The sequence below is a fragment of the Gobius niger genome, assembly GCF_951799975.1.
Source record: "Gobius niger genome assembly, chromosome: 13".
NCBI lineage: Eukaryota > Metazoa > Chordata > Actinopteri > Gobiiformes > Gobiidae > Gobius > Gobius niger.
In genome coordinates, this window is record NC_136864.1 from 4,358,864 (window position 1) to 4,372,283 (window position 13,420).

The 13,420-nt window shown below is 40.6% G+C and overlaps 1 protein-coding gene across 1 annotated transcript; it reads right to left on the reverse strand.

The window, feature by feature from the left end:
• Positions 1–1,229: 1,229 nt before the first annotated feature.
• On the reverse strand, positions 1,230–12,685 carry LOC306973085 (uncharacterized protein). The gene is made up of 5 exons (XM_079569900.1): positions 12,629–12,685; positions 12,303–12,442; positions 6,208–6,430; positions 2,488–2,648; positions 1,230–1,703 (listed from the first exon to the last, which is right to left on the reverse strand). The coding sequence occupies exons 1-5, from the start codon at positions 12,651–12,653 to the stop codon at positions 1,548–1,550; spliced, it is 705 nt and encodes a 234-aa protein (XP_079426026.1). The 5' UTR covers positions 12,654–12,685; the 3' UTR covers positions 1,230–1,547.
• Positions 12,686–13,420: the final 735 nt, after the last annotated feature.

Genomic DNA, 13,420 nt, shown 5'->3' on the forward strand with positions numbered 1-13,420 from the left:
CTTCTTTTCTTTTTTATGAACATACCGTGCCTTCATAATGTACTTTCAAACCATTGCCTGACTCTTGTAGGTAATGGCAACCCTAAACCAGTTTTTTTTTTTAGCCTAAACATCTTCAGTCCAGCAAAAATTGTGCCTGGACAAACTCATCAAGCGCCAATTCTCCACTCGGAGTCAGCCAGAGCAGAACATGCAGCACATCCACGGTTTAGACCATGTTTAGGCCTAGTTCAGACCTAGTTTAGGCCTTGATTTTAGATCTAGATTGATTAGTTTTACACCTGGTTCAGTCCTGTTTGGTTGTAGTTTAGACCTGCTCGAGTCTCGCTCTGGTTTGATCATGATCCGTCAACCATCTCCTGAATGTACATTAGATGCCACCCAAACAGAAAAGGTCCACCAGTCCATACACCATTTCAATACTAAAACTATCTATGATACATCTACTCGATAGCTTCAGTTTGCTAATAGCAGCAATGCTAAGCAGCCGTTCCAACATGCTAACGCTCCCTTTCCCACTTGTTTCCACAGCCTAAACATATTGGAGTGTAAAGTCATATATATATATATACCTGTACAAACATGTTCAACAATAATAAAAGCAACAATAATAAGTAAAAAGTTTTCAAATGTGCCGTGTGAAGAAAGCTACAGACAAATGCTCACTGAATCAGACTTTAACCAGTTAACTTAGCTAAACCAAAATACAAAAATAATCTGAATATATACATTTTGTGCCATGAGTCATTAATATCAACATGTTTCAATATTTTCTGTGGTGATACATTTAAGGCCTATTTCGCGATTGTAAACATTGACTTTGGCGCCAACAGACTTCTTACGATACAGAGTTATGGGCTCGACACACGGGAGGCGACAAACGACACCGACTGGCGAAAACCAACGCCCGCCCACCGGCCCAGCCAGACGCTCCTCCTTTCTGTTCAGAAGAACATTCTGGACATCATTTCCTGATCAGAAGGTCCCAGGTTCCACCTGAAGGTGGCCTTTCTGTGGAGTTTTCATGTTCTCCCCGTGTCTGCGTAGGTTTGCTCCGGGAACTCCGGTTTCCTCTACCACTAAAAACATGCACAATAGGCCAGTGTGGGACAACGGATGCAAATTATCCCAAGGCTACAATCCAGCGTGGTGTGTTTACATGCATGAGTCCCATGTATGTTCACATGCAAGCCTCCACAAATCACACAGTAACATGCAGGATCAGTCTGGCTCGTGCCAGGCTACTTTGGAGCCAGGTATTTTTTGGAGTGGCCCCTGGGCACCACCAGAGGGTGGTATTACAGCGATGTCAGCGCCCCGACATGAGGACCAAAGACAAGCGCGTTTCTCACCCATGGATTGCGTCGTAAGCCCGCGCGTGCACGTCTTCGTGCACGAGCCTGAAGCTGCACATGCACAAGCGTCGCCTGTCGCGTAGCGGGACGATTTCCGCCGTGTCGCAGTCGCTCCACTGGAACTGAAGAGGAGCGACAGCGCCCCCTGTGTGTCGAGCCCATTAGCCCACACCTTATCTGTGTCTGCCAACATTACGCTGCAGTAATGTCTGACTTTTTTGGAGGGGGACCTAAAGTGGTGATCCAAAGTAAGTCCTGTTTCTCCGGCGGAGAGTTCGGGTCCGGGTACGGGTACAGCTCTTTTCCCGGGGTTTTTGTTTTGTGCCATAAAGTGTTTTTCAGGCTTCTCTGTGGAGAGACAAAAGAGACAATCAGAGAAGGCAAATTTATACAAAGGAAGGACGCGTTCATCATGGGACAGGGATCCATTCAAGGACAAAACACTTGAAACCATGGACTCCTTCAGTCCACGTCAATTGGAGATTTGAATGTGATTTGGTTTTGTTTTTACACAAAGGCCTTTGCTACAATAAAGTTCGTCTTTGATTCAAACGTAATGATAATAAAGGCCTACACTGTTTTGCACTTTGAGAAACTTGGAAACACAGGTTTGTAAAGTGCCACACTGTAGTCATTATTCATTCACTCCACACTCGGTGGTGATAAGGCACTTTCATAGCCACAGCCGCCCCTGGGGTGGACTGACAGAAGCAACGCTGCCAATTTTCGCCAGTTTTTGAATAGTAACCTGACATTTTTGATCAAACCTAGCACTCCGTCTCCCCCTGACACTGAAGTCGTCACAGTCTGGTGCCTCCTCCTCCCTCTTCCTTCCTCCTCCTCCTCCCTCTTCCTTCCTCCTCCTCCTCCTCCTCCTCACACATAGCTGTGGGGCTAATCTTGTACAACCTCGGCCTTGGTACAGCACAGTTTCTATTTCATCAAAAACAAAACCCAACACAACGCCCTGCCTGTGTTTCCAAATGCATGGCTGGAATAGATTATGCATCTATCCCACACGGCTTCTTCTGTTTCTGAAGAATAGAAACTGACTCTTACACAAAGCTGCATGTGCGTCTTAACCATGCGAGACAGGGAGGATCTATAATGACAGTGGGAGAGCTGCACTTACGTAGCTCAGGAGGAAAATGACAAAGGCTGAGAGCAACACGCCCACAGCGGCACAGATGACCAGGTATCCGTCCTTCGAAACTGGCCCCGGGTGCACAGGAGTCTGTTCAATGATTATGTCCACCCGACTCTCTGGGATCACGGGTGGATCTGTGGGGCAGCCTGGGAAAGGACAGGAGAGTTAGAAAAACAAACATACGATTCTCATTTTTACATTAGGTCAGGGCTGGTTTAGTCCCGGTTTAGACTAGACCTGCACAGTCACCTTCATACTGTTATAATGTGTATGGATGACAATAATAATCTAAAAACCACCAGAGTTCGGGAGGCTGCCCTTTATCGGGGACAGGAGCTGTGACTGAGGAAGTTTATTTCCAAACTGGTTTAAACTTTAGGATCTGGCAACAATAAGAGTGGAGCTAATTCTGCTTTCTGATTGGATAATTGTCCTGAGACACAGACAGATCATATTTATTAATTTTACAACGTACAAAACACTGCACACACCCAGACTTTAAAGACATAGGAGTTTCATCAATACTTAATTTTCACCTTTTTGAATCTGTGTAAACCAGAAAACGACTATTTCAATAATTCATAAAACCAAACCCACTTCTTTCTGTTCAGTTTAGAATAAACAGAGGAGAGTACTCTGCCCACTGGTTTGTTGCTGCTTTGAGCTTTGAATGAAGGTAACAATGGGGAGACAGTTCCCTGGTTTATCTCCATGACCACAACCAGTCTAACATCAACTCCATTAAGAACAACTTCACTTCAAGGGACTATACAGAGTTTAAACATGTTAAAATTAAGTATTTTCCTCCCTCTACATGTTCCATCCATGTCCTACTGTGAATGAGCTCAGACCTGTTCACCAACAACTTCCTCTAAAATCCTGCACTGTCACTCAAAAACTGTCACTCAACCTGCAGTTGCACGTATGACCTGAGGTGGCAGTAGTGAGTATAAAATGGCCAACTTGAATAGAGGAACATGATTTAGGGAAGTTTAAATAAAAACAATGCTGTTACAATGGTTTCATATCACATCACATTGAACCCTCGTGTAATGTAAAATAATCACCTTAAAGTCACAAGATTAAAGGTTACAGTCCTTGTGACTCGAGTCTTGTGCCATAGATGACAGCACGAAAATCCCCATAAAGGTTTAGGTAAACAAAAACATGGTCAGAAATGTCACTGAAATGTCAGTACAGTTCATAATAGTAGGCTAGGGCTGCCCATTATAACGGCAAATTATTATTGTTACAATATAAGGTCACACAATTCCCACATTGTAAGAAGCCATGATGATACAAGTACTTTTGTTTTTGCCTTGTTTTGGTCCTGATTTAGCATTTTCTTCTGTCAGGTCTTGTTTTGACACAATTTGATGAACAACAATCTTAAGCAATTTGGGTTTTTGTTCAAGTTTAATGCAGCCTTCTACCAGCATTTTGAAACTAAAACTTACAAGTAATCTCATCTAAATATTATGTTATATCTAATCTTCTTGACCTTGTGATGGCGAGGAGCAGAGTGTACTGCCAGCATGGAGATCAAGGTTGAGAAAACAATAAAACATTTACAAAAGTATGCAAAAATGCAGATAAAAACAAGGACAAACTCAGATAAAGTGAGGCCTTGGTGTCGCTTAAAACCTTCACATTCTCAGCACAGCCTTGGATAAAGTAAAACTACAGGATATTCCATTGGTGGAGTAGCCAGAGTGTATCTACATTACAGTGTTTGCAGTTTTTTTTAGATATAATTGCAATATTCTGTGCGGTCAGAAGATAAACCAAGTCTAGACATGTTCCTTTTCACCACACTTTTCCCCTTCACTAATTTAATTTCTGTTTCAGTAAAAAACAGAAGTCCTGATTGTGTGAGAGCTGCTGTCTGCGGCTTATTAAATGACTAAATGCAAAATGAGCTCACGTGAAAACCCCGAGGAAAGAGATATAAAAGAACACTGTGGAATTCAGAACAGAACATCCCTGTCCTGACAAAAAGTCCCAATGCAAATGTAAACCGAGAACAGTCTGTATCTTTTACAGTCACTGGTTAGAAAAGGGACTCGAGCCAAGTCTTTAGGCAAAAGAGTTAGTGTTGAGAAAGAAGTAAATTTACTCAGCACAAGGTTTTGAAAGGTTTTGAAAAAAATCCCATTACCAAAGCAGAGTGGTGAAGACAGAGAGGCAAACACGAACTTCCTGCTCTGTGGCTCGATTAGAAGGAAGCCGATGTACAGAGATGGGTAAACAGATATAGCCACATAAGCCTATCGCAAAACTTTCCAAAGGTAGTCGTGTGGACAGGGTTGTTGAGAATTTTCCCCTCGACCAATGTGTGTTTTCTAAGGCCGTTGTCAATGCAAAGCTGATATTTTTGAAATGTCCTATATAATCCTGTTTATAATGCTTCCATGTTCAAGTGTTGAACTGTGACAGCAGGGGGCGCCGTGTGAGGGGCATAAGGCTGATTTATTCAGGACATTCATGTTTAGTCAGTGCTTCAGACGGGCTTGTTTCAAAGACAAAACCAGTAGATTCCAAAAGTCTCTGCCTCGTATGATTCCGAAATTAGACGCAAAAGTCAGCAACATAAAATATACAAAATAAGTGAACAAACTGACTGACTTTTTCACCGCAATGTTTGTCTGATCTCTTTTTTTAAGTCTGTATCACTTTCGGTTTCCAGCCTACTTATATCGGCCTATACTGATTGAGCGATATCGGGCCCTAATTTGGACACTACATTAAGCTGCTAGTTGAGCACGCTCTACTTTCTATATTATTTTTAGTCAATGGATCATGTTTCCTAGTACCCTCTAACATGGCAGATTACTAAAATAACTAAGTTACAACCTCCTCAACATCCCTAACTCTATCATCTTGTGGGGGTTGGACTTGCCCCTGTATTCCTTACACCAGGTCAACTTTTAAGAAATGAAACATTTAAAATTCTGAACCATCCAGTCCAGATGACCACTTTGGCTACAACTGGAGACTGAGCACTTACACATACTTATATAAAGTATTTTCCGGTCTTACATAGAGTGCTTTCCCATTACCGATGAACTGCACTCTCCCCTCCCCCTTCTGCTTCCACATCAGCAGCTATACAAACTTTTACAAACACATTGGAACACCTACAGTAGGGGTGGGAACCTCTGGGTACCTGACGATTCGATACGATACGTGCCTGATGATAACGATTATCTCACAATGCACCGATACTGCGATACTCGATATATTGCACGAAAACAACATACGATACATCACGCTTTAAAAAATAATGCTACTTTGAACCTTTATTTTAACAGACTACATATTATTCATCATTCACATTTCTTTATGTACTTCGAACCCCTTTTATTAATGATCCCTGACTTACACACTGAAAATGGGTCTATAGATCTGTCAGTGACTTCATTTACATTTAAAACAAAAAACACAATCCTATTTAAGAAGATAGATCAACCCCAAAGTAATGTTATTTATAATTATAAAAACTATCATTAAAAGTAATTTATTTGTGTGACAGTGTTGCTGCCTCATTAATATGCATGAAGTCATCAAAAATAAAGATATCGGGGAAAAAAAGGTATCGTCCTGCAAAATATTGCGATACATCAGAAAATCAACATATTGTCAGACTCCTAGCCTTCAGTGAGTCATATTGCTGTTTCTACAGATGATTATGTGTCATGTTCTTACCCTCGATAATGAGTCTGATTCTGCCCTCCTGGTTCTGCTGCCCCACAGGCGCCGCCAGGTAGCACTGGTACACCCCGCTGTCAGAGCACGATACTGGGGGTAACTGCAGGCTGAGGCTGGGGTACTCCAGAGACACACGGGTGTCCGCCCCCACGTACCACTTCAAGGTTCCATTAGGGGGAGACCTGGAGACCAGGCCGGTGAGACGCGGGTCCACCCCCTCCTGAAACACACACACTTTATTATGAGGCACAGCAGGACAATGAGCAGCCAATAACATCAGAGGGTAGTACTCCAAAAAAAGTTACTCTGGACTTAGTGTAGGTATATCATTCAGTACTTTTTACTTATAACAGAGTAATATTGGATTATCTTTCCTTGTTTTTCTTCATAATTTATGTCACCACTAAAACATAGAGCAGACTTTAGTACTTGAGTGAATATTTTTGGCCTCCCACTTCAGAATGTATCCTTGAGCGAGATACTTTATCACTTTTCCTGAGAGTTTGAGTCAAAATGAAACTGCAAATTCCCATCCCAACCCATTCATTGCACGAGGGTCACGTACCGCATGTTCATTGACATGGGCCGTCCATGAACATAAAGTACCTTGTTGAAGCCAGACTTTGTGCAGGGATGGAGTGCAGACGATGCCTCATCCCTGTTGTGTCTTGGTGCCAACTTTAATAGCCTTACATGGACTCGGCTCAGAGGCGGATGGTCGGACTGACTCTCTCCACTTTTGAAAGAACTTCCCTCGACCTGATTTGCCTTTAAAACTGTTCCAGAAAGCGTTGGTCTCTTACTGGCTCAGCGTCGCCATTGTTTCCACATGATGTCATCTTAAATGTGTTTTTTTTGCTGTTTTGCTGCTTTCGGTCGGTCTGATTTAGTTGTTGTTTGTACATTTTGAATTCAGCTAGAACTTTATTCATCCCGACATCCAAGACCTTCTGTGAGATCCTGGTTTATTGGTTTCCAGATGCACAGTCCTGGTTCGGTTTAGCATGATGACGTTATCGCACAATGTAAAGTGCTTCACTTAAGTGCCTCTAAAAGCCCCTCACTGTGGTCATGGTTCCCATCAGAACAATCCTCCCTTTTAAAGTGTGAGACCCATTTTATGTATAATTCATGACACGCCTCCACAGACCATCTCCTAGTTTGGACATGACGTGGTCAGTGAGCATTTCAATGAACTTCTATGGTCTTGTAAAGGTTTTCTTCTAACTCAGACCAATGTGGTGGTCGTCATACCTCAAACTGTCAGGTATGAAAAGACCACACAGGTCTGCTTAAAAGGAAATGCTTACATGTTAACACGAGAAGACCAAATGAACCAGCAACTCGCACCAAAACTGCCCTGAAGTATAAAAAGTTATACCACCAAAAAGTGAAATCAGACCCACTGTGCAGCTTTTAAAATAAAAATATGAACAGTGAGGAGATAAAATATCAGTTATTCTGTTTATAACCTTGTCTAAGAATGCTACGGTTAATTTGATCCCAGACACTAAACTATGGACAATATGTTTTGAGACCCAAGGACAGAATGTTAACTATTTGAATGACTACGTATACAAGGGCTGTATATAATGATATGTGAATCTCAATGCTTTCGGTGGGGAACTGGGACTTGAGAGAGACATGGGAAGTGCTCTGAATGCAGCATGTCGCCTCTCTGAATCTGTGCTCTCCTGATTGCTGCTCTTGTTAATAAATCTGGCTCTGGACACGATCCGCTACTCTCTACTTTTAAACTTCCACAACAGCTAAACTAATGCAAGTATTTCCAGGATCTGAAGTCTTTCATCAAAGACTTGGCTTAAACTTTAATTCTGCTGCACAAAAACCAGCGCGGCTACAAATATGATACCAGCCCCGCGTTGTCACACTGGTCAGAGCAGTTTTTAGAAAAAAGGAAACTCTTTGGAGCCAGGCTTTGAAGGAGGTATAAAGGAAGGTATAAAGACTCCATTGAATCCTGTTTACTAAGTGTCATTTGGAGTCACCTCTGGCCTCTAGGGGGTGGTATTGCAGCAATGTCAGCTCCCTGCCATGAAGAGTAAAAGAAGAGCTTTCCTCTACCATCTGGTGAGAGGGTCCGTCATCAGTGAAAACCCACCAGAAACTCTAAAAACAAATGACCCTGGAGCCTGTGATGGAGCGTAAAGGTGCCAGGCTAACAAACCACACAGCAGCACTCGTATAGAAGGTTTTTTTTTTTTCAGATAAAAAGTTGCATAATGCAGCTTTAACGCTTCTTTTGTCGATACCATACTGGTGCCTCCCCTTTTCAGCTGGATTGGTAAAAAAAAAAGAAAATCCTTTAAAAAGAGATATCCTTTGCAATGGAAGTGATTTGAGTGTCGAAATGATCCAAAGGAGTCTAGATTTCTAAAAACACAGGGGAGCACCACCTCGATAAGGAAACTGACTGAATATACAGGATTACTCAAACATGTAGCAAACTTAGAAAGTCCTTCAGGGAAATAAATCCTTTAAGTCGTGACTCAAGTAAATTTGAAAATTCTGAAACGGTGCAATGTCTTGACAAAGTGAAAAGGAAAAGAAGGGGGGAAAAAAACCCAGAATGGATTTATTAGAAAGTGTAGACTTCCTTCAAATGAAATGAAGTTATTTTTCCTGTTAATCTTGATTAGATTCTGACAGTTAGAGACACTTCACTTATGAGGAACTGACGGTTAAACACGTTGCCCATGTGTGAATGTAGAAGAGAAGGAAATCTTATTTTGTAGAGAGCAATAAAAATGTATGCCAGCATTATTGCATTTAGTAAATCAACTTAGCTTTAAAAAGGGTTCATTTGCTCAAACAAATTATAATTCAGACTTAAAGGAATAGGCCACCGTTTTTACATACTGAGATATGCTCTTACCTCACTTTAGCCAGGTTAATATATCCCCGTCTGGTCTTTGTCCGTGCGCTCTGTCAGGCAAACGGAGCACATACGCAGCCTCTCCCACATGTCATATAGCTCCAAAAAAGCTCATGATAGAAGCTACCAAGCTCTTCCACGTGTTCCCTATTTAAATAAAGTTACGTGAAGTGTTTTCATGCGAAGTATATTTACACAGAAATGTAACGTGTCGATTTTATAAGCAGATAAAAAGGGGGACTATATTGTGAGGCGTAATGATACGAGGAGTAAAACGTCCGCGCAGTAACTCCTAAAGGTTATTGACGAAAGTGAGCGGGGAAGTCTTTAGGAGTTACTGCGCAGACGTTTTACTCCTCGTATCATTACGCCTCACAATATAGTCCCCCTTTTTATTTGCTTATAAAATCGACACGTTACATTTCTGTGTAAATATACTTCGCATGAAAACACTTCACGTAACTTTATTTAAATAGGGAACACGTGGAAGAGCTTGGTAGCTTCTATCGTGAGCTTTTTTGGAGCTATGTGACATGTGGGAGAGGCTGCGTATGTGCTCCGTTTGCCTGGCAGAGCGCACGGACAAAGACCAGACGGGGATATATTAACTCGGCTAAAGTGAGGTAAGAGCATATCTCAGTATGTAAAAACGATGGCCTATTCCTTTAATCTGATGCTCAAATGCTTCCTGCATCCTCGTCATGTGACCCTTCGGGGAAAGAGGAAGACACAAACCTATGATTAAGAAACCCTGGTCTGACGAAAGGAAATAATCTATAATTTACTTAAATTCATAGAACTGGTTAGTCACAGAAACTACTCACACATTTACTTAGAATCCTGTTATGTTCCTCTTTAACAGCCAATTGAAATATATAGAGTTAAAGTTACTTTTGCTCCAATGTACATGATTGTACATATTGTCCATCTTCCACCTTAAAGTCTAATTTGAAAAGCCTCGATCTCTCATTATTATAAACTCTCTGCATCACTGTCATGTCTTTTACTGTGGAGTTTATAGACTTAAAGTTATGTCATTGCCTAAAACAGTGGCCTGGTTTTGACGACCCATTTGAGGTCTCTTTAGGTGATTTCTGCAGCCCACACCTGCAGAGTCATTTTTAAAACACAAACATCTGCAAAATCCCACAGACTTTCCACAGGAACAAACTTTCCGCCGGCTCTCATTACAAGCTTTGGTTCATGTTACAAACAATCTTTATGGGAACCACTCTTTAATTAGCCTTGTTTTGTAAATGTGCAGCTAATGCTGGATTCAAAGTGGTCAGAACATGGGCGGGATTAGCTCTGCTTTGGTCTTAAAGAGGGGGCATTTTACTTTATTTAGTGATAATCTCAAACACCACTTTATCTCATTGGAAGCAGTGTTAATTTTGACAACATATTTTATTTTAGTTTTAGTCTTTTGACTAAAATGTAATTTAATTTTAGTCGAGATTTAGACAAAAAAACCTTTTCAATTTTAGTCTAGTTTTAGTCGACTAAAATTGCATGTCAATTTAGTCGACTAAAATTAAGACTAATTTAGTCGACTTATATTTATAATATTCATTATAATCATATTTAATCGTGGTCCTCGACTTCATGGAGCTGCTCCACATGAACAAAGCTCAGAGCTGTTCATTTGGCAGTAAATTTAAATGATATGAGGCTTCTATTTGGTCAATAGAAGTTTGGATGATTTTAGTCTCTCCTTTTCATTTTTAATTAGTCTTATTTTAGTCGACTAAAATATCTGGACATTTTAGTCATAGTTTTAGTCTCATGAGAAACTTTTCATTTAGTTTTAGTACAATTTTAGTCGGCATATATCACTTTGACTAAAATTAAGACTAAATATTTTAGTCGACAAAATTAACACTGATTGGAAGCCCCTTGTATGAATGTAAACTTATATTACTCCCTTTAAAAAACACAGCTGCAGCAGTACATGTTTATGTGGCAAGTTTGAGTCACTTATTGTGATGAGTTCAAAATGAATCATCAGCCAAAACGCAAACAAACAAACATGTCGGGGCAAGTTTCTAGAAGTCTATCGAGCCGAGGATTATTGATCCGAAGATCAATCATAATCATTTTCTCCATTCAAAAGATTTTGTAACGTTTAACAGTTCAAATGTACACCTAAAACAGTCTATAGGGATATTGATAAAAAAAAAAAAAAAAGGAAATTTCAACAAACACATAGACCATTCAAACTCTATTTTTCCATGTACTTCTTGTGCAGACAAGCTCTGGACCCTGCTTTAGGAACCACTGCTTTAGATAAATATAGGGGGAAAAATGTATTGTAAGTTTTCTCTCATTTAAATGTGTCATATTAAAAAAATAAATTCACGGATAGAGACCGGTTTGAATTTACAGGTATCTTTTGTGACATATCCAATACATATGAAAAAAACCTCCGCAAGTCCTCCAGATAAAACAAAACCCAAAAACAAGAATGGAAAATGTATGTTCTAATTGTGTTGTACATCTAATGTTCAGCAGAGGGCGCTGAAGGATCAACTTGTACTATATATTTATTTTTCAATGTCACTCATTGGGACAAGTCAAAATATTGAATACATTCAAATAGAGATACAATAACTGATAAATATTTAGAGAAATAACTGAAATGTAGATATAAAACATAGAATAACACAGAATAAAGCTGTAAAACAGGATCATGGAACTGATCATATCACTATCTATAGTCCAGCTGGTTTCAAAGGTTTTAGGTTGTAGACAATTACCTTTGCCTTATAGCCTAGTAGAAATACAGTCAAAGGAAAAAGACAATAATATGTGAGACTTAATCTTTACGTTGATTAATTACATCATGTAGTCTACTGTAATATTTTGCGTTATCTATGTTATTCCCTTTGAGTGTTAAACTTAGTGTTATTTATTTTCTCAGTCCTGTTAAGTGGAAATGATGTTAAGAGCTTTATAGCGTCCGTATCGTTCTTGGCACATGATCGTCAGCACCTTGGCCCTAGATTAGAATCACGGGACACTAAAGCCAACACCATGATTACACAAATTCTTCAGAGTCAATAAGGGCGCCTCCTTGAGAAACATGTAGGTTTACATTTTTAAATAGGGAGTTGCTGCTTCCTGCATACCACTCCCTTCCCTCCGGATTGAGGCAAAAATAGTGGTTAAAAATTAAAATAAATATGTTATGCATTACCTTATACCAGCGCACAGCCCTGTATTCGACTCCAGCTTTTCTTTGAGCCGTGCAGTTTAGTGAAACAGTGTCGTTTTCAACAGCTGTGACAAAAAACAACTCCTCAGAGGCTGCAGCAGCGATCCACGTCTGCACAGCAACTGCAAAAGCCCAACACATAAAGCTGAGGGGAAATCAAGCACACAACACTACACTACACTGCGCTACAAAGTGAAAAAGCACCAAAATGCACGATGTTTTTCACAGCTATGCAAAGAAACATCGTGCAGAGAGGGGAGTTGTCGTGACATGACGTCATTAAAAAGTGGAATTGGAGAAAAACTTACCCGAGAAGGCTGCTACAAGCAACATCCTGCAAAGTTGGAATAGATGTCCCACCACAAGTGAGTAACCCAAACAGGAGAGGAAACCAGTAACTGTGACTGTCTTATATGCTGCTGCGCATCAGACGGGATCACTCCCACACAGGAGGAGGAGCGCGTTTGTTTGTTGCTGCAGAAGTTGACTTCGCTGATGTTTTTGGACCCCGAAACAAGGAGAGCAGACACCAAAATCCTGCTCGCTCAAGTTTCGATCGTTATGTTTTTCTTTACCCTATGATCACTGGCTACCTTCTGCTGAGATCGCATTCTTTGTTCAACCATCTTCGCTCTTCATAGGCAGCTAATTCTCACCTCCAGCACCCAGCAATGTGGCCCAATCATCCGCAACTCTTAATGCTGCTGCTAGTGTCAGGTAAGTGCATGGCTTTGCGTAAAGGGGCGCATTACCGAGCTAGTTTTAACGCATTTGTGACACGGGAATGTTAGTTAGGGTACTGCAAAACCACGAGTCATCGTCTGACCGGCTTGGTGCGTCACTGCCTGCGCTACGTCATAAAAACGAAAGTGAAACTAAAGTGAAAGTGTTGCGCACTTTGTAGTTGACAAATTAAAGGCTCTATATACCTGATTCTTTTTTCATTTTAAGTAATCAAACAAATTAGTTTCGTCCTCCTTTAGTATATTGTGAACTCTGACATTTGAGGGGAAAACACAGTGCTTCTAATTATAAAGCATTTGAATAAATTTTATGAAGTTGCAGGTTTGTTTTCTTGCATTTCTGTGACAATGACCCTG

Excerpts from the sequence above, each read along its gene's own strand:
- LOC306973085 (XM_079569900.1), bottom strand. The coding sequence starts at position 12,653 with ATGTTGCTTGTAGCAGCCTTCTCGG. Across the intron at positions 6,431-12,302 it reads GGGCTGTGCGCTGGTATAAG|GAGGGGGTGGACCCGCGTCT; the intron begins GTAATGCATAAC and ends TGTGTGTTTCAG. Across the intron at positions 2,649-6,207 it reads AATCAGACTCATTATCGAGG|GCTGCCCCACAGATCCACCC; the intron begins GTAAGAACATGA and ends GTCCTTTCCCAG.